The 25,354-nt window shown below is 36.1% G+C and overlaps 2 protein-coding genes across 3 annotated transcripts in view; one reads left to right on the plus strand and one right to left on the minus strand.

The window, feature by feature from the left end:
* Positions 1–9,886, plus strand: part of LOC139121559 (importin-11-like) — a 33,920-nt gene extending 24,034 nt beyond the window's left edge. The window contains exons 20-28 of the mRNA XM_070686566.1: positions 432–508; positions 1,154–1,233; positions 1,636–1,719; positions 2,199–2,294; positions 2,969–3,082; positions 5,691–5,812; positions 6,343–6,432; positions 8,114–8,186; positions 9,006–9,886. Of these exons, the coding sequence (XP_070542667.1) occupies positions 432–508; positions 1,154–1,233; positions 1,636–1,719; positions 2,199–2,294; positions 2,969–3,082; positions 5,691–5,812; positions 6,343–6,432; positions 8,114–8,186; positions 9,006–9,164 (895 nt within the window). The 3' untranslated portion in view covers positions 9,165–9,886. The remainder of the gene's footprint in view (positions 1–431; positions 509–1,153; positions 1,234–1,635; positions 1,720–2,198; positions 2,295–2,968; positions 3,083–5,690; positions 5,813–6,342; positions 6,433–8,113; positions 8,187–9,005) is intronic.
* A 3,764-nt stretch (positions 9,887–13,650) lies between these two features.
* Positions 13,651–24,534, minus strand: LOC139121560 (transcriptional regulator ATRX homolog). Of its 2 annotated transcripts, XM_070686568.1 has the most exons (8): positions 24,400–24,534; positions 24,088–24,316; positions 23,124–23,243; positions 22,043–22,101; positions 21,472–21,570; positions 20,273–20,415; positions 17,047–17,368; positions 13,651–16,259 (listed from the first exon to the last, which is right to left on the minus strand). In XM_070686568.1, exons 3-8 carry the CDS (start codon positions 23,212–23,214, stop codon positions 15,249–15,251), a joined length of 1,725 nt encoding a protein of 574 aa, XP_070542669.1. In that variant the 5' UTR covers positions 23,215–23,243; positions 24,088–24,316; positions 24,400–24,534; the 3' UTR covers positions 13,651–15,248. The 2 variants fall into 2 exon arrangements, with proteins under 2 accessions (XP_070542669.1, XP_070542668.1); XM_070686567.1 differs by lacking the exon at positions 24,400–24,534 and having other exon boundaries at positions 24,088–24,322.
* Between the last annotated feature and the right edge of the window lie 820 nt (positions 24,535–25,354).

The raw sequence follows: 25,354 nt of genomic DNA on the forward strand, positions 1-25,354 counted from the left end.
ATCGGATAACATTATCAGAAATAATCTTGAGGGTTGACATCACAAATTACTCTAGTATTGACAAGGCCACAATACAAAAGGTCTTCATGCTCTAGTTTTGTGAATGCTGCAAGAATAAATATATGCGACTAACAAACAGCGAAATAGGTTTTTCCACTCCAGCTGGACACCTGGCAAATCAAACCACAGATTTTAGCCAGTTATTCCCTATCTAAAATGTTCTTATCCAAGAAGGGATTCGGATACCTTCTGTGAAACGCCCCCTTTCCTCTTGCTTCCCTCTAGAAATAGGTTCAAACTCCCTTCTATGGTAGGGATGTTACGATTATCAGTAACTTTGACTTATCTTAGCCGTCATGCTGGTTTTGTATACGTGGATTCCTCAGTTTCTGTAATGTAACGTTTGTACATTCATTTTGTATTGTGTACAGGTTGGAAACTTTGCACCATGCACCAGCCATTACTTCTGAATTATTACAAGTGTTCGCAAATATGCCTGCCTTGTTGGGTGAGTTTCAATCTAATAAGAGTACTCTGTTGTGAATTAAATGTTATATGTTCCGTGGTATCCATATTATAAGAGGACACAGTTTAAATTCAATGTGATGTGTTCCTTTTGTCAAATTATTTTTTGCTGTATGTGCTTGTCACATTGTGGAAAACTACACTATGATTGGCAAGAACAGATTTCTGGAATACAAGATTACTCCTAGGACAACTAATCTGTAGAAATTTTTCATATGTCATTCTTTTACATTGAGTTGCAAATCCATCTATGTCTGTGTTTAAGATAGCGTTCCACATAACACAGTGTATTTCGCTCAAAATCACTTTTGCAAATTATCATTCAATTTTCATTAATTTGTTAACCCGACATTAAAATATTGATTGGGTTCACCTTTCAGCATGACAAGCAGTCGTAAGTTTGGTGAGAAAGAAGTGTTCATGTAAATTATATGAATCACCCAATTTTTTGTCTTCTTTTTTTTGCCCATTTGATTAAGTCCAATGCCACCTCAAGTCATTTTGGAGTTTATGAGTAAGTTTTGGTCAACATAATGAAATTTACTTTGGAAAAAAAGAGGACAAAAGCCCTGATTATAAAATGAGAACACTTACTTACGTGGAATGTTTCTGATTTCTCTCCTGATAGAGCTTGGCTCAGAGACATCAAAAACATGCTTTAACATCATTACATCCTATTTGCTACTTGGACCTAAAGAATTTTTACAGGTAAAATATCATTTGATTATAAATCCAAAGAAAGATTTTTCACAAAGATTTACTGTATACCATCTCAATTACTGCCAGTGTTTGAGAATAGTTTTCTGTTGTGTCATCAACTTTGATCTACTCATAGAAGTCCAAATACTTAGCTTTCATTTGATTTGTGAAGTGTCTTGATGACTATTGTTTACGTAATATGCAAATGAAGAGACAATGACACATCATCGATGGAGAATGTTCATGTGCCTAAAATCTTGCACTATATACTCACTTTTTTGTTATAGCATTTTTGGGCAATTGTGACGAGACAGTGTGAGGTAATTTGATGTCCATTCCTTCAAAATCCAAATGTAAAATCTTATCAGCACATGCTTAAAATGATATTTCTCTGTTATTCATTCACAACAGCTTTATTCAGGTACAATTGTCAATGCTTGTACATCTCATCTTGGTAATGATGTTAAGCCAGAGGGTATTGTTATGGCTCTCAGGGTAAGTTGTATGCCATCTCTTCATTTGTTCATTCATTGAATCCCTTGACTGGGGTCGTAGAGGTGTCAAGCTGGAGAGAGCTGCCAAGGATCTCCATTGATCTCTATCTTCTGATCATTGCAACAAAACATCGAGGATTTCAATGCTCAACACTTAAATATTGTTAGACCATATCTCAATTCTCAATAACTAGTTTCTTTTGTGAAGCATTTTGCCAAAATTTAATGTTTGAACGTTCGAATAGCCTCATGTTATTGTGTTTTGTATCACATTGGCTTGATTTGTTGCCTATAGCGTATACTCTGCCAGTATATCCAATGCCAAATACATTAAAAAGCAATTGAGGCACTTCTACATACAACTCATTGTGTTTAAATGTATTTTGCATAAAGTGAATTCATACAAGTGACTTTCTTTGCAAAGTCATGCTTGTACAGGGATGAAATAGTCATAAATGGCTGCCCTCCATTATTTTGCAGGTCATGGAAAACGTTCTCAAAGTTTTTCCGGTGGAAGGATCTGAAATGTTCAAACAACTATTGCCATGCATACTGCAAGCAATTCTGAAAGGAGATGTGAGTACAGGAATCCAGAAATTATAATCAGTTGTTCAAATATAAGATGTACAAACAGTATTTGTAGGACATGCATCACCAGTCGGAAAAAAGTAATATGTATTTGTTTCATCATCAGGTCTTCAAATATTTGAAAATTATACTTATATGGAGTAGCTGCAAGCTTTTAAAAATGTTAGATGAATGCTGATAAGAATATGAAGCAAATTGAATTAATGTTATGTCTTTAATGGTTTCAAAATAAATTTTCACGCAACTGACATGTAATGACAGGTCAAGCACAGTTGCTGCCGTGACTGTTATGAACTAGAAATGACCAGTTTTTTCCAACGGTTGATCCCAGTCATGAAGCGCATATCCCACCCTTGTATACCTTCTGGTAAAATTTAGCAATGCACACTGGGGCAGACCAACTAACAGACAACAGATGCATCAAACTATCAAATCTGCGAGATGCAGAACTACTCACTTAAAAGACTCACGACAAAGATACAATGACATAAGATTTTGCACCTGGGTGGCTTTATCAGGACTCTGAGGGCGCACTTGTGATTGTCAGTAGTCTTTATTTTTGTGTGTATGTATATAAATATCATTTGGTCATCTAAAACATTATTGTCCTAGTGTAAATGAACATAAAGACAATCATTCTCATGTCCATATTTCTTCAACAGGATTATTCCATGGTGATGTCCATGTACCTTTCAATCTACGCCAGGATAATACTTCAAAATGAACGCTTTTTCTTCTCCCTTCTTGATGACGTCAGTATACAGTGGGGAAAACAGGTAAGATTTGATGAGATCGGCAAAATGAAATTATTTGGTGTGTGCTTGTGGGCGTTAGTTCTGTAAATTTCATACAGATACTGCTTCTACTGTGTACATGTATGTTGGCAAATAAGAAATGCAAATATATTTACAGGTATAGGGGATAAACATGTTCTTTTTCTGAAGTCAGCAAGCATTGAATGTTTTAGGGTTTTATCCCACTTTTACTGAGTTCAATTTTGCTGAATACCTGTTTTCTGCCAAGTTCATCAAAAAATCATGAAATCATTTCGCAAACAATGAACAATAGAAAATGGCAAGTTGATATTTCAAAAATAACCATCTGTATTTAGAGTACCAATGAACTCTTAGTTGGTGATATGAATATTCAAATCAATTGAGCTTTTTAAGATATTTTGAAGTCAAGTAGAAGTTTATCAAATTTTTGATTTACCTTTTAATTCATAACAACAAAGTTTTGGATCAATTTATTTATACTATGGACCCTGCATTCTAGATTTTAGTAAGATTTGGAGAACAGCACCCACAGCAGTCTGGCCTGCATTTTTCATTGATCTTATACTTGGCTTCTGTGTTACTTTTTTTAGCTACTATAGACTATTGTCTATAGAAGCTATTTGGATGGGTATCCGTCCGGCGTCAGTCTGTATGTATGTATGTATGTCCGTTTGTGAGGCGTCCGTCCACTCAAATATCTTGAGAACCGCAGTACTTACTGATTTGATATTTGTTGTGTAGATGAAAAATATGATTTTGAGAAACTGTTTTTTTTTATTTTTTGATATTGTTTAAAAAAGGCAAATTAATGCCAAAAAGGTGTTTTGGTAAAAATCTTCTTCTTCATAACCACTGGTCAGACAGCTTTGTTATTTGGTAGACAGGTCCCTAGGGATAACCCAACTTAGATTTGTTCAAATTGTGATGAAATATGCAAATGTGTATTTTTAAGGAATTTTTTTGTCATTTTGTCAAAGTTTGACTTACATTGTATGTAATTCTTGTACTGTATAAACCCTATCAAATCACCCAGAAAAATAATTAATATGATTTTAAATAATTGAATTAATTAGGAAATCATCAAAGCCAAAATAATTTTAGTGTGGAATTATCAGAAAGTTCAACTTTTTTTGACAGTTCATAGTGAATTGAGGATTAAAACATGTAAAGGCAACTTTCCTGAATCCCAACTTTGATATATTCTGAACCACCATTTATGTTATCCTAAAGAAATTGCTCATAATAGTTTGTCATGATAGGGTGGTCAAATAAATAGAGATAGAGAAAGTTCTAATTTCCATTTATGGTTGACTTGGTAAGGATAAAATAAGATTACTTTTTGAGGAAAAAATAGAGTGGTCAATTAAAAGAGTGGTCAAAGTGATAGGGTTTTTATGGTAAAGCTGGGCTGTGAGATTCCTCATGTGCTATTTATAGCAATTATGCAATCTGTGTAAACAGTGCAATGAAAGTGTAACATGATTCCTTATAATGCTTTTGATGACCTTGAACTTCTTAAGTTTCAAACATTTGTCTCTTCAGTGTGCTTTCTCTGAGTACGTACAGTCTCAACTTATTCAACAGAACTTACAATGTTAATTTGAAAGTTAAAATGTGCTTGGTTAATAGGATGAAAATACTGATATTAAAAGATAATCAGCTCAAGATTCTTTATAACCTGACAGATATGCTGTTTTTTTATGACGTAAATCTTGATTTAAGCAAGTCTTGTTTACTTTAATTAGAATGTAATTAACTCTCGTTTATTTGCTATTATAGACTAATATAGTCTGATGAAATATGCAAATCTGTATTTTTACGGAATTTTTTCCATTTTTGGTCAGGCCATCCTGAAATGAGCTATCAAAGATATCCACCTTCTTCATCAATACATGTGTCACAAAAGTTATTCTCTACATAACACAGCAGAGCTCTGTCAACTGTTGAGTCGCTTGTTTTTTCAAACTGCTTGTCCGACAGCTTTAATATTTGGTTTACATGTCCCTAGAATGACCTTGGTGAGATAATTTCATACAGTCAGGAAATACGTACTTTTGTATCCATGTCTATAGTAGCTTCAGGGACTTTGGCCCTATGTTACTTCTTTTCATTCATCAAATACTTCTGGCAACAGAAAAGCATGCTGTGGGTATATGAATTTGTCACTTGGTTGTGTGAGTGAATGCAATTAAAGTTTCATTGGTTAGAAAAAATAGTACCTAGATTTACAATATTGTATTGTTCTTCTTTATGTGTTTGAATCAATAAAACGGGATAAGTAAGGGTAATGAACTACAGGAATGTGTAATGGCCCCCAAAATGTGGATTTGTGTGATTTGTACAAGCAAATACAACATAATGTAAGCAGGAGCATACAGGCATGTGGTTGCTGGCAGTAGACAAAGACGTCATGGCAGTGCAATACATTCAGCTAGTGACACATGACTTTGGTTGTCCATTCTGACTGCAGCATTACTTGCAGAACAAATTAAAATTGCACACAAAACATATCACAGACACAACATGCTTTCTCATAGTTTCACACCAATAAATTAAAGTTTACAACATATGTATTAACCATTCAATAATTTGTCTTATTTTGGCACAGAGTTCTGAAATTCTTGGCTCACTGATAGACGTAGTTGTTGAAAAGACAGATATAATTACACAGACTGAAAGGCGGAAGTTGGTAGCATTTGCCCTGGGTAACTTACTTTGTGTCAATTCAAGGTAAGTCAAAAATGTAAACTGTAATAAATGTAAGTTTGAGTTCACACAGTCGTGTAGTGTCTTGCCTTTACATTGTTTTGATGTCAAGGTAGAATGCACCTCCTTTGGGACAGATATTTGGAATCTCAAATTTTACCACTTTTATTGGGACTCGTTTTAATGCTCATAAAATAAGAAATATTGTCACTGTCTTAGTTTTATGAAAATCAAAGACTCACTGTCGGAAGATGGTGAGTTTTAGATCTGGTTAGTCAAGCATAACAGACTCACTGTCAGTGGATGGTGAGCTCGAGATAGGGTTAGTCCATAGGAACAGACTCATGGTACAAGGATGGTGACTTCAAGACTCTTGCATAGTGTTTTGCCCTTGATGAAGGCACTTTACTCCTCATTGCTCCATTGGGTAGTGGGTACCTCATCCTGTAATTTGGCGTTTGCCTGTTTCGATGGATTGAATAAAAAAAACAGCAAATCTTCAAGAGATAAACAACTCATCGGTAACTGAGTGTCTTGCTTTCTTTCACTTGCAGCGTAATCCAGGAAAAATTCTGTGGGATAATTTACTTTCTTGTGGAAGTTCTCCATGATGTTTGTAGAAGTGAGTCAGGAATTCAGTCAGAGTGAGTATTGAAGATCACATTCAGTGAACTTATTTCAGCCAATAACCATGCCAACGCTCAGTGAAATTCAATGTCAATATATAGAGATATATGACAGGAAAGTAAAGTCAGTACTTTGAAGAAAATCAGGTAGAATGCTGAGTAATGTAGCAGCACCCTTTAGTCTCTCTGTGGACAAAGTGTTTTTTATACATTAATCAGCTATCACAGAATCCCTGGCCTTCCAAAATGCAATAATACAGTGTCATACAGGTCTTGAAATATATGAATAGGCCTGGTTTTTGTTCCATGTATCAACTACAGACGTGTATAGTATTTTGAAAGTTCTAGTAGTAGGCTTGTTCAGATAAGCACTGTACACCAAAGTTACATGACATTTGGAAGTCCAGCGTGTGATGATTGTCAGAGAATTCATATAGTATCCATATCCAACTTTCCAAACAAACACATGAAGGATGTTCGTTACATATAAAGAGAAAACCATTGTAGCAAGGGCATACAACTGCACCGCAAAGAATGGAGAACAAGGATTTTGATGGGTGAGCTCAATGCCTTGGCTCAATGGAATCATACATCCCAATGTGCTCTTATGTGAGTGAAGGAATTTCTGTCTGATACAAGGTGATAGCAAGTGTTTAACATAAATTGTAATATCTGCAAAGTAGTTTTCTTTGCAGTGTAGTTTCATATTCCTACTAGCTGTAATTGTTCTGCTTTGTACTAATCTTTACGGCCCTGATACGGCTTTTGCGGCCCGAGGTCGTACGGCGGAAGGGCCCGAGCGTGCGAGGGGCCGTACGACCAAGGGCCGCAAAAGCCGTATCAGGGCCGTAAAGGTTTTATCATATACCTTAATACCTTATGGAATGATAAATATGTAGTTTACATAATATTCAACATTGTTTAGGAGATAAAAATGCGTGCGATATCAAAAATTCATCGCCATTTGTGTCAGTTTTCATAAATACGATGGCCGCTTCCCGTCGCGGATTGACATACATAATGACGTCATTTGTTTACCTGCAGAATTCTAGAACGCGCAAAGCAATATGCGTACTATTACATGACCAACAGAGATCAAGGCTGAAATTGAGGTGTAAGAAGGACAAAAGCGTGATGTCAGTTTCTGGTAATTTATACTGAACATGCACGCACTTAGTATACACAGGATTTCACTAGAATTTAGAAATAAAAGCCGATGTTACCGGCGCGGCTCCACTGTTGCCACGCGCAACTACGATCTGAGCGAGCAGACGTTTTCCAAATCTCGCGCTGGCTTTGTGTACGAATGGAACGTTTGCGGATAGCAACGCGCGTAGTAACCAGAATCGAGATAGTTCAGAAATGCACGCGATTGCCCATATTTGGGCACCGGGCCGGGGCGTGATACGTAAAAAAATGCACGGATCTGAGGGCGCTTTCCCATAGCTTTACACAGGCACGTGAATGTAGGTACATGATAATTTATGTAATATGCCAATGGCCTGTCAATATGCGTACCAGATATCATGAGGGGAAAGGACCAATGAGCATTTGTGCCAATGATGAATACTAACTATAATGTTGCTCTATACAGTCATCATTAATTTTACACCAAATATTAGTATACTGTACCATGTATCATTTCAGTTTATGTCACATCTAAGATATATAAGGTAGTGTATTGTTGTCATTTATCTAGCTATCTGGTAATGTCTGAGAGAGAAGAGCTTGAAGATGAATATGAAACTGAACATGATAAACGAAGAAGAAGGGTACGTACATCAGCTGCAGGCTGTTAAAGTTTTGATATAATTTATATACCCCACTGCCAATGTGAAAGTCTCAATACTTTTGAAATCACCATGACATCAGAGCTAACATCATGGATTTAACCTGTTTACCCCATTTCCGTGTATTACACAGATCCACACTGACCATTGATAACAATGGCGTTGGGCCAAACCATAGTGGTGAGAGCTTTACAGATGTGACAACACCTAAATATTAACACAAAATTGTGATCTTGCCTGTGCTAGCGTGTGTTGTTGATTTTATTACACAGAACAAATACTTTGTTTTTGAAAATTTTGCGTATAATGTAGTCAAGTGTAAAGACTCGCCATGGTAAAATGTTCTATTTCTCGCTCGATCGCAACATTACATGAAGTTGAAGGTCAGCTTAAAATAACCTCTGAAAATGGAGACTGTCTTGTTTAAGATTTTCTTAGACAAGTATAATGTAATAAATGTTGTCTAATTCAAGTCCAGCTGACTCCATGTACCTTTTTGAAGCCATTGCTGTACAGAAAATACCGTACACTGCAAAAAGAAAGTGTTTATGTGGTAAATGCAGAAGGGACGCGCAGGTATTCGAGAACATGGTAGCAGGCTTTATCAGTGCACATGACAGGGGCAATATCAGCGCACGCAACAGGGCTAACATCACTGTAAGCCATGTTTTATCACTTTTTGTTCTATATCACATGAGTGAGGCTCAGCCAATCACAGTAACTGGATAATAAGTGAGGTGTAATAAATGACACTTTGAACTTGAAAGTGCATATATTTTCTTCCATTTTTTGCATTTTTAGCTGTCTATGAAGGACCCAGTTCACTCAGTTTCACTCAGAGATTTTGTAATCAACAAACTATCAGCATGTCAGCAGTTGTACGGCCAACCAGTCTTTGAATCCATGATGAGTACAGTGGATGTGGAAATAGTCCAACAGATGCAACAGTTTGTAAAGTGATACAGATAGCTGTTATTACATTTCAAGTGAATCAACTGTCAGGTGGTGGCAGAGAAGACGTCCTGAAGACAGTGTAATAATTTATACGTCCTTTATATGCACATTGCTTAAGTTATCAGCGGTATGATAAAACATTTTCTTTTCAGTCAACATTCATAATTTGTGAAATGGCCTGGAAGGGTACTCCCAGACTGACCTCTTGACAAATATACACCCTGTGACAGATTAACATTCTACCTTGCCGCTTTCTGCTTGAAAGGTTTACATTTCATTCATGTTGAATGAAGAAAACCTGTGCTGACCAAAGTTTACGTACAGGGTGAGAAAAAAGGGGGACCCTTATGGTGACCATTTTGGTCAAGGGGGAAAAAGCATCTAGCACATTTACAGAGGTTTACAAATTTATCCTTTGAGTGTGTAAATCAATTTTTGTCACAGTTTGACAGATTTTCAAAAGAGTTGATATTTCTCCCCAGTCAGAAAATAGCATGATTGTATGAGTCAGAATCTCATCAAGGTACACCTTGTTATGTTACAAGTTGTGGGAATTTGTACAAGCTTTCTCTAAAAATTTCAATTTCTCGTGTGTACTTTCACTTTCTCAAAGTTGCATTTCGCAGTTCATTATTTTGATCACTTGTTTCGTTGTATATATTGTAGCATACGTTTAGCATTGTTTTAATAAAACTTTTTTGAACTTGAAGCAACAGTAACTTAAACATAGAAAAAATACACATAAGACAAAAAAAGTCTGTTCTTTAGGTTTTTTAGCTCCGCTGTCAGCGACGCGGAGCTTATCAAATAGTTGATTTTCGTCGTCGTCCGTCGTCGTCCGTCGTCCGTCGTCGTCGTCGTCGTCGTCGTCCGTCAACAATTGCCTTCTCCTCTGAAACCGCAAGTCCAATTGCTTTGAAATTTTATATGCGGTTCACTTGGGGTGACCTCACTTAAGTTTGTTCAAATCGTGGTGAAATTTGCATATTTGTATTTTTGGGGCATTTTTTGTGTTTTTGGTAAAAAAATCTTCTTTTCTCAAACCGCTTGTCCGATTGCTTTGAAATTTAATATGCAGTTTACTTATGGTGACTTCAGTCAGATTTCTTCAAATCGTGGTGAAATTTGCATATTTGTATTTTTAAGGCAATTTTGTCATTTTTGGTAAAAAATCTTTAAAAATCTTCTTCTTCAAAACTACCGGTCAGATAGCTTTGAAATTTGGTACATATGTCCCTAGGGATGATCTATTTAAGATTTGTTCAAATTGTGAAGAAATATGCAAATTTGCATTTTTAAGGCAATTTTTGCCATTTTTGGTCAAAAAATGTATTTCTCAAAAAGTACTGGTCTGATAGTTTTGAAATTTGGTATACAGGTTTCTATAGATGCACTTAGTAATATATATTGAATTTCTGATGAAATCTGTAATTTTGTATTTTTGGGCAATTTTTGCCATTTTTGGTCAAAAATGTGTATTGCCAAAACTACTCATCTGATAGCTTTGAAATTTGGTATAGAGGTTCCTACACATGAACTAAATGATATGTATTGAAATTATGATGAAATCTGCAATTTTGTATTTTTGGGGCAATTTTTGCCATTTTTGGTCAAAAAATGTGTATTTCCAAAAGTACTCATCTGATAGCTTTGCAATTTAGTATACAGGTTCCTACAGATCACCTTAATGATATTTGTAGAAATTATGATGAAATCTGCGATTTTGTAATTTTGGGGCAATTTTTGCTATTTTTGGTCAAAAAACGTGTTTCTCAAAAAGTACTGGTCTGATAGCTTTGAAATTTGGTATACAGGTTCCTACAGACTGATAAGTAATATATATTTAATTTCTCCTGAAATCTGTAATTTTGTATTTTTGGGGCAATTTTTGCAATTTTAGGTCAAAAAATGTGTATTTCAACAACTGCTCATCTGATAGCTTTGAAATTTGGTATAGAGGTTTCCATAGATGAACTACATGATATTTATTGAAATAATGATGAAATCTGCAATTTTGAATTTTGTGGCAATTTTCCCATTTTTGGTCAAAATATGTGTTTCTCAAAAAGTACTGGTCTAACAGCTTTGAAATTTGGTATACAGGTTTCTATAGATGAACTCAATTTGATCTTTTGAAATTATGATGAAATCTGCAATTTTTATTTTGGGGGGGCAATTGTTGCCATTTTTGGTCAGAAAATTTATTCTCAAAACACTACTCATCAGATAGCTTTGGTTGACATGTTCCTAGGGATGATCCGATGTGATATATTCAAAGTATGATGAAATCTTCAATTGTGTATTTTTGCAGCTTATTTTAGCCACTTTTTTCTGGCCACTGCATTGAGCTATCAAAGATTTCCTCCTTCTTCATCAACATGTGTCAAAAATAGTTATTCTCTACATAAACACAAGCGGAGCTATATCGGCCGCTAGTCGCTTGTTAAATATCTTTGTTCTGGGTTATGGGATTATTGTGGTAACTGGTGCTACATATTCATGTATGGTGCTCATTTGTCAAATGAACTGCTACTTTGGAGGAATATTCTCACATTTCTGTTTTCATATAGCATATGTTCAGGATTACTATGGTATTTGATGTGTGGAAACGCCAAGGTTTTAGAACTGAGGTATTAAAACGATTGTGAAACTACTGTCGTATTTCTGCTGTGCCAGTTGCCATATATTGAGACACCAATGAGAAACCTCAATGGTTTGAGCTCGGTAACATTTGCCAGCTTACTAGCCTTGACAAAGTACCTGTATGCCGAAAGAAGAGAAAAAAGTTGCATTGAGTAGTCGTATCATTTCACATTCCAAGCAAAGATGTATTGCTAGATTCTTTTTCACTGTAGAAACAACATGGATGTACTTGCATAGACATTGCAAGGTCCTACGCAGCATGATTTAAGCCAGTTCATCAAGATGGAAGTGTATAGGAGTTAGGTCCACATATAATGGTCATTAGATTGTCAGCATATAGTAATGTATTTCTTGCAGTTACCAAATTTCATCAACTTGAAGACAAATATCAAATTCACTCAGAATCAGTCGGCATTTTGTTGTTGGATGTGTAAAATTGTGTTTTGTATGTTTCATATCATAGTGTTTCATCCAGCCTGTATTGTGTGAACAAATGATTGTGAAATGTTCCAATATGTATTAAACACTGAAGTTTGCATCGTGTGAATTTTTCACAAATACTTCCTGTGAAAATGGAAGATCAAAACTCAAGTTTCTCATACTCTCAGTAGTGAAAGGCTGACATCAAGATTGTATATGGTAGGGTATATTTCATCATTAACTAGTGCAAGCAAAAAAATTATGAACTTGTGATGTCAGTTTACAGTTGTTTGCAATGAACTTGTGGCAACACAGGAACCAGACATACCATCTAAATTTAGGAGTTGCCAACAATGTCAGGCGTACGTATCGACTAGGCGGTAATATCAGTTGGTAACACAGAAATCAACCCTGCGATAGTTGAAACGTCTGGAAGGATGCCATGCATAGTTAAAACAGCACCACCCATCCACACACATCCAGTAAACTGTCCAGAAGGCATCTTTTGCAGTCAAATGTAATCTATTTTTAAATACACATATAACGGTTGTGGCGTTGCAAGTTTTTTTAACTGATGAACAATCACATGTATGTCATTAATAAATGTGCCAGTATTTTCTCAACACATCAAACTTTAATGCGACAGGACTTTACATGAAAAAGTTACAACTCTGATCACTGTGACCACTTTACCTGGGTGAATTTACCTGACCATCATGACGGCATCCTGTGAACCAAATCTTAAGCCCGTAAAGAGTAACTTTGATGTCAGTGTGAGTTACATGTGTAAAATGCTGACATCATTCTGGAGCACCGGTAGTTTGTACATCATATGTCAGGGGAGTATGTTTGAATGAAAAGATGCCCAGCTCCTACATTAACCTTGAAAAACACGGGATGTGCATAGCCCTCTTTGCGCTGGTCAATGGGACAATTATCAACAATGATATTGAGCTGGTTGAATTGCAGACCCTCAATCTGGTGCAGTATGTGACAATTCTTCAAAGAATTACAAGAAAGTATTTGATGTTGTTCTGACTACATCTGACCTCCTTCCAGACAGTGTTTCAACTTTTGCAGAGTTGATTTCTTTGCAATCGACTGATAATACTGCTCAGCTGGTAGTTACGTCCGACAGTGTTGGCAACTCCTCAATTTAGACGGTAAATCTAGTTCATATATTGTCATTGATTCAATGGAAACCAATTTAGGCAGAATTTGTCAATCGAGGCCTAGCAGGATGAATACACATCTGAATATACCTCATGCCATTGGACAAGGAATTTAGTTATGGAATCATGGGATTGAGCCTATATTGTGTCACATCAGCAGTAATCCTCTGCCTTGATACATGTTGATTGTTATTGATCATCATAAAACAATGAAGATACAAAATGATGTCACAAAAATTAAGTTATTTACATGAATGTAGTGATCATGTCATTGGTTTCTTTTCTGTATTGCTGAAGTTGGTGTTATGATGCAAGTACATAAAAGCAGGACTGCAGTTGTTCAGTGCCATGTACAATGTTATCACTTTTGTAATAATGACTGTAATTACCGACTCTATCACCATCATGACCATTGAATGCAATGTTGATAGTTGCCTAAGTATCTGAACATGTAAAAGCTGGATTTGTGGTACCATGCTTTTGGTTTGTTTATGTTTTAAGAGTCCTGATACAATGAGAAAACTTTGGCAGAAACATTGATTTATTTTTATCAGAGGAATTTGATAAAGTGGCTTTTCACATCAGTTGAAATACTGACAGTCATATGAAAAGTAAGATAACAAATGAGTCTGCCATATAATATTAATTAATAAAACAGTTTTTAATCATGTGTAAAATGTTGGCTCATGCAGTTTACATGCATAAATTACAAGTGTAACCAAACTTTACTTTTGAAGTTGCAATAAAACTTTTTTCTGGCCACAGAACTATGTTCATGGCATTTCATTCTGTTATGTGAAAGCCAAAATTTGTTGCTCAATATACAGCCATTGAAAAGATTTTGAGGAGAGTATAACATGAATATATTATTAGATATATCAATTTTAATATAATATATGGTGTATAGTTTTGTAGATCAATCACATGTGGCACCCATGAGCAAAGGAAATGTATATAAACTACAGTGATCATTTGCACTGTGCATGGCTAGAAATTGAATAAGGAAAGTAAAATAACCGGTAAGTTTAAGAGACATGGCTATGCCTTCAGCTTTCCTTTTGCCCATCAATAAACATGAATGGGTGTTATGTTCCCAGAAATAAAATAATGATTGGGACAATATTCCAGTTTTGTTCACACATTTTCTTCTCCAAAAGGACATGTCACTCAATGATGATATTTTATTTGTATGTTCCCAGAAATAACTTTGGAACTTCCAAATCAAACTGATATGTACTTTTTGAGAAGAAAACGTGTTGATCAAAATCTATCAAAATCTGTCCCAATCATCATTTGAGCAAACTTGAACAAGGTCATTGTTAGGAAGCTAGAAAACAAATTTCAAAGCCATCTGACTGGTAGCTTCAGAGAAGATTGTAAAATTTTTTGAAGATGAACAGACAAATTGCACTCAAAAATTACATATGATTCATATTTCATTGTCATTTCAAAAAGCCTTAGTGTGGTTCCCATCCTTGGGGACCTATATACCATACTAAATAATATTTTCTGATGAGTGCTTTTGAAGATATTTTTAAAGTTTACCTTTTTAAGCAAATTTGCAAATATTTGGTACAAGTACACAACCTGAAAAACTGCCTGTCCAGAAAATGTTGATACACCCCAGTACAAATTTCAAGGTAAGGTTTGGTGCATCGTTAGTTGAACAGACAGACATATGCAGACTTAACCTAAGAGCTACCCATATACATGTATGACGAATGGGAACTAACAAACTGAACTGTCAAAATGTATTGACATTACTTCTATTGCCTGTGGATGCATAGGGTAGCATAGCTTGCCAACTTTTGATTCAACCACAAGCGATGTAGCAATGTACCTTTTACCTTAGCTGTCAGTGAAGCTTTCTTTTCTTATGTTTACGTCTCGATGTATTCCTAGAAGATGATGACTTAGGTTGCATCTCTGATTTTTCAGGTCTGGCATTATCTATGAGTAGCTTCTGGAAAGAGTTCTCGGGTGCTTGATATTCATCGTCTCCACTACTTGACTCAATACCAGAATGATCAGATGTTCCACCAGCTTGAAATATAAGGCAATCATACTCACTGTTATCAGACAACTGTGCTGATGAACTGTGAGGTGTGTCAGAACCCTCACCAGATAGGCTTGTATCAGATACCTCCTGATTTTCGGTCTTCATTCTTTTCCCGAAAGAGTAATCTACAGGTACATCCATGCATGTTTCAGCTGGTTTGTCAGAAACCATCCTGTGTAGACATGCCAGAGGGCTTGGCCTCGTTATACCATACAGTGAGAGACTGGTTTGATCATCTTCCATGGCTTCATAATCATTTTTCTTACTTTCACAAGTCATGTTGTGTATTTGACCATCAGCGATGGTGACTCTTTGTGCATATGGAAAAGACTTGTTCAAAGTTTTTATGGTGAACTCTGACATGCCAGTATCTGAGCTAACACATGATTCTTGATTGTTGTTATTGACTTTACGCTTATTTGAGTTGTAATTAGTCATTTGATTTTCACGATGCTTTTCAGCTTGACTCTTTATAGACTTGACTTCCTCTTCATGGCTTCTTTTACGTGTAGCACTTCTGGTTTGTGGTTTCTTTGATGTCTTTTGCTTTACTTCACTTTTCTTGCTTTGTGGCTTTATGTCGTCATCTACCTGCTCATTTCTGCTGGATTCCTTTCTCTTCAGAAGATCTTTCAACTTCTTTGTTAGTTCTTCTCTTTGTTCCTTCAAGTGCACGATGCTAGTACGATTAGATTGTACTTGGTCTACTTGTGTCTTATTATCCATACAATCTTCCATATTCTCTGTGAGGCTGTTGGTACAACCCAAGATCTCCACTTGATTTGGTGCATGCAAAGAGAGTGGGGTCTGTAAGAGATTAATTTAAGGTATTATGCACCTTGAAAGTAAGACTTAAAGTAATTGCCCAAACTTTCCTCAATGAAACCATCAACCGTTCTCTTATCAAATCAAGAATAAAAATATTGACAGGTATTTGAAGTTCAAAATGGCTGCCACTCCTATGTTAACTTTATAGGGAACAAAATTTGTGACTTTTAAAAAAGTAATGTGGTGAAAATCTTTCTTACCCCAAGAGCTTTAAATGAGCCCTCACAATAGTAGATCAGAAAAGAATTGTAAAAATTTTAGTCCAAATATTTGTCAAGGCGCATTCTACCTGAAATGATTTTTCTTTCACTTTTTGCCAATACATGCGACATGAACATAAGAGAGTGTGTGGTATTGGGTAAAAGAAACACCAAAATCACTTAGTAAATTTTGAATTATATTGTTTTGTTTAGATGAGTTTTGAAACTTCATGTTGCTTCTGACTTCCAACTTAAAGTGCATGTTAATGTATACTTCATATGTATGCTACAAATCAGTATGTCACAAAAATTTTTGATTATAGCTCAAAAGTATCTAACAGACTGTTGTTCCCTGACATGATATGCTTCTGTGTCACCTGTGATGCACACATCTTGATAACTTCCCATGAGTAATCTTCAGAGTGTTGGATAATATATTGTGGACACATTTATGCATATACTATAATTTGCAAACAGACATCAGTTATCAGTTTTACTTGCACATGCACCTTTTGTCAAAAGATAAATTTTTAAAAATACAAAAGATTGAATGATAATACACTGACCTTATCGTACAACTGTCGACTTTTCACAAATTCATTGGGAGCAAAGAGAACTTTCTCCACACTCTGGGTCATCAGTCCATCAGTTAAATTGTTCTTTGCTGCTAAAGCTGATTGGGTACACGGTAATGATACAACTGAGGTCAAAGGATTACTTTGTGCACAGCTGACAGCAGCTGTAAATTTTTGAGGAACTCCGCAGGATGCAAGGTAGGTACTAACTGCTGGTTTGCAGTAATTGTAAAAGGGAACTGGTTGATTCTGTTGTTTCAACACAGAATGGGATCTTGTTACTGTATTTAGAATCATATCTGCTGTTCTCCTTCTGCAAAATAATAATAATAAGAATGCAGCTAGCATAATTCAGGATTTTAGTTTTCAGGGCAAGATAAAACTGGTCATCAAGTAATTTCAGTTAATTCTCAATGGGATTTGAACTCACAATGTACGGCACCCAGTCACCTAGCGAAGACATCATAGTCAAAACGCAACTACAATAACATGTACACACATACGCTTTTTAGCTACTATAGACTATAGTCTATAGAAGCTATTGGGATGGGTATCCGTCCGGCGTCCGTCATCAGTCTGTATGTAATATGTATGTATGTGTGTTTGTGTGGCATCCATCCACTCAAATATCTTGAGAACCGCAGTACTTACTGATTTGATATTTGTTGTGTAGATGAAAAATACAATTATGAGAAAGCTTTTTTTAATTTTGTTATATTGTTGAAAATATGCAAATTAGCGTCAAAAAAGGCGTTTTTAGTAAAATATCTTCTTCTTCATAACCGCTGGTCAGACAGCTTTGTTATTTGGTATACAGGTTCCTAAGGATAACCAAAGTTAGATCTATTCAAATTGTGATGAAATATGCAAATCTGTATTTTTAAGGAATTTTTTTGTCCTTTTTGGTCAAAACTTTTTTTCATCAAAACCGCTCGTCTGACAGCTTTGATATTCGGTATACAGGTTCCTAGAGATGAACTAAATATGACATATTGAATATATGATGAAATCTGCAATTTTGTATTTTTGGTGCAATTTTCACCATTTTTGGTCAAAAAATATGTTTCTCAAAAACTACTTGTCTGATGCCTTTGATATTTGGTATACAGGTTCCTAGGAGTTGTCTTAGTGTGATATATTGAAATTTGATGAAATCTTCAATTTTTGTATTTTTGGGTCAATTTTTGCCATTTTTTATCAAAATATTTGTTTCTCAAAAGTTACTCATCAGTGTTCGCGGTGACTTTTTTCTCCTCGCGTACGGCATATGCATTAGTCTGCTAAAATTGCGTAATGGCTGGGTTTGAGTGCGTAATTTCACTTCCGCACTCGATTGATGAAAAACTGACTGCAAAATACAATGTGCCGTTGAATAAACCTACACTACATATTCGGATTGTACGATGTAACATTATTTTATGAAAACAGTTTAACGAACAACTCGAACAATGTTGAAACGTAACAGCGAAGGGTATACATGCGACCGTCAAACACATCGGGCAACCAAAAGTTAGAGTTATGGCAGCTTATCCAGACGGTTTCTGGACGTTTCGGCACCAAGTCGTTTCGGCACGGTTCGGCTTCCAATTTCAGGCCCCAAGTCGCTTCGGCACCGCAACCCAAGACGTTTCGGCACCGCTGAAGGCTACCTGTGGGAACTAGTGCTGGAGCGTAATGTTACAAATCAAAGTACTATAAGTATAGTGTCAACTAACATTCACGTACATGCTTTAATCTTTGTGAGAACATGGGAAGAGACCGTAAGAAAAAACTTCATATCATTTTCAAATCTGTGACACAAGTTTATCGATATCAATAGCCGCCGGACACTGCAAAAGTTTGAAAGAGATGACGAAACAGCACGGAAAAATTCACACAAAATGCGCTTTGGTCAGAACGCAAAGGTCACGCTGACGAATATGACGGATCAGTCAATTACTAAATAGTTTGAAAAAAATCGAAACACAGATGCCGAAACGTCTTGGGTTGCGGTGCCGAAGTGACTTGGGGCCGAAATTGAGAGGCCGAAACGACTTGGTGCCAAACGACCAGTTACCTTCCGGACACTTCTGCAGTGTTCAAAATTTATCGGGATTCTGACGAGCTCTACCGATGAATCATTTTTTCACGGACTGGTGCTTCGACGCCATGCTGCATGTGTGCTTGATCAAAATTTGGGAACAGCGAGACGCGATGATCGTGCACGGGTGGCATTTATATAATTTGTCGCAACATTTCTGTCAATCACTCACTTTCAGAAACTATCGCTCGCCTGAAAATTAGCAACGTAATTCATAGGCACAGCTGACATGATCACGTGCCTAACGTGATAACGTGTGGACTACGATGCCGATTTTTCAGACAACGCCCAGAGAATCCGAAACTTTCCACACAAAATGACTGATTGACAGAAATGTGTTGCAACAAATTTCGTCTGGTTGTCGCCTAAGCTCAGTCGTGGGGAGTGCTTTCGGTGTTATCCTTTGCGTATAGAAAACGCATAACAATGAAAAAAATGCGTAGAGAGTCAATTTCAATGCGTAAATACGCACGATTTTTGCGTAAACGCGACTCTGCTCATCTGATAGCTTTGATATGTGGTATACAGGTTCCAAGGCTTTATCTAAATGTAATATATTGAAATTATTATGAAATCTTCAATTTTGTATTTTTGCAGCCAATTTTGCCATTTTTGGTCAGGCCATCCTGAAATGAGCTATCAAAGATATCCACCTTCTTCATCAATACATGTGTCACAAAAAGTTATTCTCTACATAACACAGCAGAGCTCTGTCGACTGTTGAGTCGCTTGCTTTTTCAAAACCGCTGGTCAGACAGCTTTAATATTTGGTTTACAGGTCCCTAGGATGACCTTTAGTGAGATAATTTCATACAGTCAGGAAATACTTAATTTTGTATCCATGTCTATAGTAGCTTCAGGGACTTTGGCCCTATGTTTATCTTATGCCGCGTTTAAAAATTCAGGAGGTGACACAATTTTTTACTGATTTGTAACCTTCATATGAAAAGATCATTGTAACCACAGAATATTAAACCAAATTAATCAGAGAATTTTTTCCATTATGGCATCTTTGCACATACTCAAGGCAAGTGCAGTTACAGAGAAAATTATCGGCACAACTTGTATCATCAAGACAGTTATAGCAACATCACTCTTTGGTTCTAACTGACAGATTAACATTTGCTAGTAATTTACCTTTCATCGTCCAGTAATCCAAGGCTCTCAGGATACAATGTCATAATCCCACTCTTTAGATCAAATGTCTCGTGTATTACATATAGTAAATTATCAGCAAGTATGGTTTGCTCCTTCAGGAGGTACTGAATTCTTTTCTTAATCTAAATTAAAAACAATAATAATAATAACAACAACAACAATAATAATCACGATATTAAAGTGATGGAAATACTGTACACATCCACAAATTTGTTGGATAGCTATAGTATATTTTTATCAGCAGCTGTCTTCACTTTGACTCCTACTTTCAAACCATTTCGATATACTTTTGTCATTGTATTTTTATTGTACCCAGCTGTCTGATATTTCCTGATTTTTTTACTGGGGTTAAATATTCTATTATAATTGGGATGGCCTAAAGTAAAATTTTCTGGCCTACGGTTCACTCAGCTGTTTCACAGTGTTCAGTCATTTTAATGTGTTCCCATTTGTACATAAAAAAGTATTTATTACGATGCAGCAGAAATGCCGGTGACCAAATGATTTTACTGTTTTGCCCAAAGTTAACAAAAGTGCAACGTAAATAATAATTACTTAATAATTAATTGTATTATTGTCAAAATTGGAATGATAATGGTTTGGATCATAACAAAAATTATATTTGGGGTATTTTTCATCATAAATATTTTAAAATTAATTTACAAATACACTTTCTTATAGCATTTCCTTTTCTTTCAATAAGCAAGTCTATTGCACAAGCTCAAGTATCCTTTTGACCAACGTGCAAGAAACAAGATGATTCAATGTAAATGTGTGGTAGAGGGAAAACTAATCAAAAAGCCTTTATAAATATCAGTCTCTGTGCTCTTACTAACACTGCAGTTCATACTTGCATTTCTAAATTGATATACCCATGAACTGATGATTTGTGCATGCTCATCATGAGAAGGGCCAAACAGAGATATTGATACAATTGGTAGTGATATGCTTTGATAACAAAAAATAATACACAGAACAACAATAACAATGATGATAATGGTGCAGGTGGTTATGACAATATTTTTATGATAATCATACTGATGATATTGGAAAGTAAAATATTGACATTGCATTTTTCAGGTTAAAATACTGAAATTCAATAAATTTTCCAATCTGAGAATCATCATTTTCCCACAGATTATGCAAGTGAAAGATGATTTCAAAGAAAGAGTCCTTACCAAAGCATACTTCATTTGACCTTCAAAGGTATCAGTGTCAAGTTGATAGAGTAAGTCAATTAAGTGTGTAAATACATCTGGATTATCTGCATACTCTTTCTGGTGGAAAGAAACAAATTGTTGGCAAATGCTGAAATCAATAGCTAGATTGGTGAATGCAAAATGTAACTCCACAGTTATCCCTTGTTGCAATTCAATAATATTGATTGTCTTGCATGATATCATAACAAACTTTGAGTTATCTACATCAAATATGATGGGTGGTCTTTGGAATGATGGCAAAATTGTAGAAATGAAAAGCCAATAATTACAACATTGAAAATGGGAGGCATATTAGTTCTACTTCCAAAATTATTAAATAGAAGTGGGTATATCTGGTAGGAACTGATAGTTGCATTCTAAAGGTACAAAATAACAAAATGTGCATGACATATGCTAACATTTTGGCTTCTGATGGCACACTTGACAGTTAATACTAAGACCTTCAAGGACTACTCATTTTTCGCAAAACTGAAAAACAGGATATAAAGATTCTTATTTTGATATTCAATACACTTTGATGTTTCTTTACCTTAATTTCATTGATGACAACAATGAATGGAGTCAGCTGGGTACCAGACACTCTAAATTCTGAGGAATATAATTCAAAACAAACTTTCATTCAGATTTCTGAAATTTGAGTACAATTAACGATTGAAACCACAGCTCTTTAAATGTCTTGACGCTAAATTTCAGAGGATAATTTATGTTAAATGACTCCTAGTCATTTCCAACAGGTGTACCTTGTGTCCATGGACTTAAGGGAAACTCTTTTTTCTGAAATTTTAAACAGTCATATATAAGTTATCAGGAATTTTGATTGCTGAGTAAGAATACCAATTACCAATTGTTCACTTGGAAGACAAATTTGTAAGACAAACTTGCCTTCGCATGAGAGCTAAAATATATGATTTACCAGTTTCTCATTTTGTGTTGATGATTTTCATGGTGTCAAATGGACAAAAAATATCAGTAAATACAAACTTTTCCAAGGCTTGTAGAGGAAACCTTTTTTTTTCTCAGCATTGTCTTATACAAATGTATGTATTTTCCACATATAAGCTACATAAAATGTTGCTGTGGATCGGTAGGCATGCTAACGACACACTTATAGCCAAAGGAGTGGCATGGCAGGGCTATGAATCTGTAACGACGTAAAATATAGCTTAAAGCAATGGGTCATTTGAACTGCGCTGCTCAAAGAAAGGAGCGACCAACATACCTGTATCCAAGGTACGTTGGCGATTGATGAAATTTAAAACATGTTTGCGGTAATGTACATCGTTTTCGAGCTATGTTGACGTGATGCATCTTGATATCATGTATGAAATATATTGTTTGTAAATTGTAAACAAAGCGCAGTTCCAACGACCTCAGTTTTTATCAGCTTTGTCCCTGAACACATTGAAAACTTTTAAAACACAACCAAGTTCAGAGGACAACAAAGGATCGAAATCACATAAACAGTCAATGTCGACTTGCTTGCACACCGGCCGCAAGATCTCTCTCACGCTGAGAAGAGATGGGGAAGGGGTATGTGACGATGTGTATGTGAAACCTTCACATTTAATATTTACGACACTCTAAGCCTCTAGCTCTGTAATATTACTCACTTGCAGAGTACAGTTGGTGTAAACAGTATCTCACACTTTCAGACAGAAATTCCCTTGCAAGACCGCAAGGACCATGCAATTTCCCAGCCATGATGATCTATGCGTGCCACAGCAAATATACTGAAAGTTGAAGAATAAGAAGGCATTGTTTATCGTAAAGTTGCTTGGATAGTCGTTCCGCGGCGGGCGGCCGCAGGTCGCCGTTTACTTGGAAAATTTTCCAAGTAAACGGCGACCTGCGGCCGCCCGCCTCGGAACGACTATCCAAGCAACTTTACGATAACCTGTGTAAGAAGGCATTGTTTTTATATTAGTATAGCTGTGTGTCAATAGCTGTGGTGTTTTCAGACGGGATTCTCCTCCCTCCACCACAGCTGGGGCGCTTTATCAATCCCGTCTGAAAATACCACAGCAGATCGCTAATGGACCGACAGCTACTCTGTCGTTCTGACATAACCGAGACAGCAAAATTAAAGAGATCGTCTTGGTTTCGACCGTTTCGATGGCAGCACAAAATGGCAAAGTTGACTCGATTGGTATATTTTTATAAAACTTTGTCAAAACTTGCTGAAAGCAATGAGATCACCATCTTTTTTTCTGCTATGAATTTTATGAAATGTGCGCTTATGCGAAGTATTCAAATGGTGCGTACTTCACTCATGAATCACTGTTCCCCGGGTCCAAAATTTAGAGTGCAGCTGCAGAAATGTCACAGTAGACCCATACGAGAAAAAAAAAACAACCCAAGCCACCCACAACCCCAGGAAAATTTTCTGCAAAACGTTCACTGCTCCAGCTGCTACACTGCAGCTACATAAAACGCGAAAGTAATTACGGTATTCCTTTACATACCCATGCCCACCTAATCGCCCCATGCTCCTCGTGACGTTTACGACCAAAAGTTTCCTTTCGTCCACGGGGAGGGGGTACGCTATTGCGTAAATAACCTCTAAATATTACATACCTAACGGATCTTTGGATTCAAACTACGTGCACTCGAGTCCCATCATTGCACTCCGAATTGCGGAAAGGTCTCTCAAGATGTAGTAAACCTCCATACTCGGCCAGTGCGTGATTACAATCCCCAGCTGGTGCTGCACTGCACTATGTGCGCGCGCGACGTTGATTTGATAGCAGACGATAGTTTCACAAATCCACGTGACAGGCCGACATGGTCACATGATCCAGATGAGCTAACCATCGACATGATAGATGTGGCAGATGGTGATGATGGATAGTAAACAGTTTTGAGAGAACGAAAACGTGCAATTTTTACCTGCAAAGTATTATACATATGTTTATATGGGCGTACAATTGTAGGACGCACCACGTATCGACCGAACTGAGAATATTCAGTGCTGTGGACCATAGGTCGCGCCTGGAAAAAGAAATAGACTTCAAATTTTGCACAAACTTAAGCTTAGGGATGGACCATTAGGCCTAGATCTTAGGAGGGGGGTGGTCAAAAACAGAAAAAAAAATTTCAGAGCAGAAAGTTAGGAAAAAAAAATCTTCAAACTAGTTTGCAAAATAAAAAAAAATAAGAAGACAAATGCGTAAAAAAAAATCTGCAAAAGTCTTTAAAATCTTGAATTTTTTTTAGATTTTACCGACAGGAAGCAACTTTCTGTATTTTTTAGTACATCCTCCAGGCACATTTTTAATTTTAATTTATACATTTAGAGTGACTGTATCCCTTATACTGGAAGTTGTGATTATCTTATCTTTTCAGGACTTTTGTATTCTGATCACTTGAAAATTATAAAATTATAGAGCCTATTTTCTACTTGTTTCCTGCGTACAAACCAAGCAGGTACACTAGGTAAAACATTGAAACTATGGTATGGTTGTCAAGACAGAAAGTTGTATTTGCCTTTTAAGATCAAGGTAAGCAGATGCAGGCCACATGAGGTTCATTTTTTTCACAGCATTTTATTGCAATGATGAATGCAAGAATGGGTGAACAAGTAGAAACACGTCAATAATGATAAAACAACATATCAAGTCATTATGTATTATTTTGCTTTTAAAAAGGCATTTTCAATTCTTTTTTCTCAAAAACAGCCTCATAAAACAAAAGCAACACATTTTTTAACATTCAACAATACACTACGTAGAATGCCATCTATCCAACAAATCCCAACACAAAAACACACAAAAGGGTTGAACTTCGAAAGTTCTCGATAGCAAATACTGAATAATCTGCATGAATAATCGTTTGTGTGTAACAA

This window comes from Ptychodera flava, chromosome 21 (genome assembly GCF_041260155.1).
Source record: "Ptychodera flava strain L36383 chromosome 21, AS_Pfla_20210202, whole genome shotgun sequence".
Taxonomy (NCBI): Eukaryota; Metazoa; Hemichordata; class Enteropneusta; family Ptychoderidae; genus Ptychodera; species Ptychodera flava.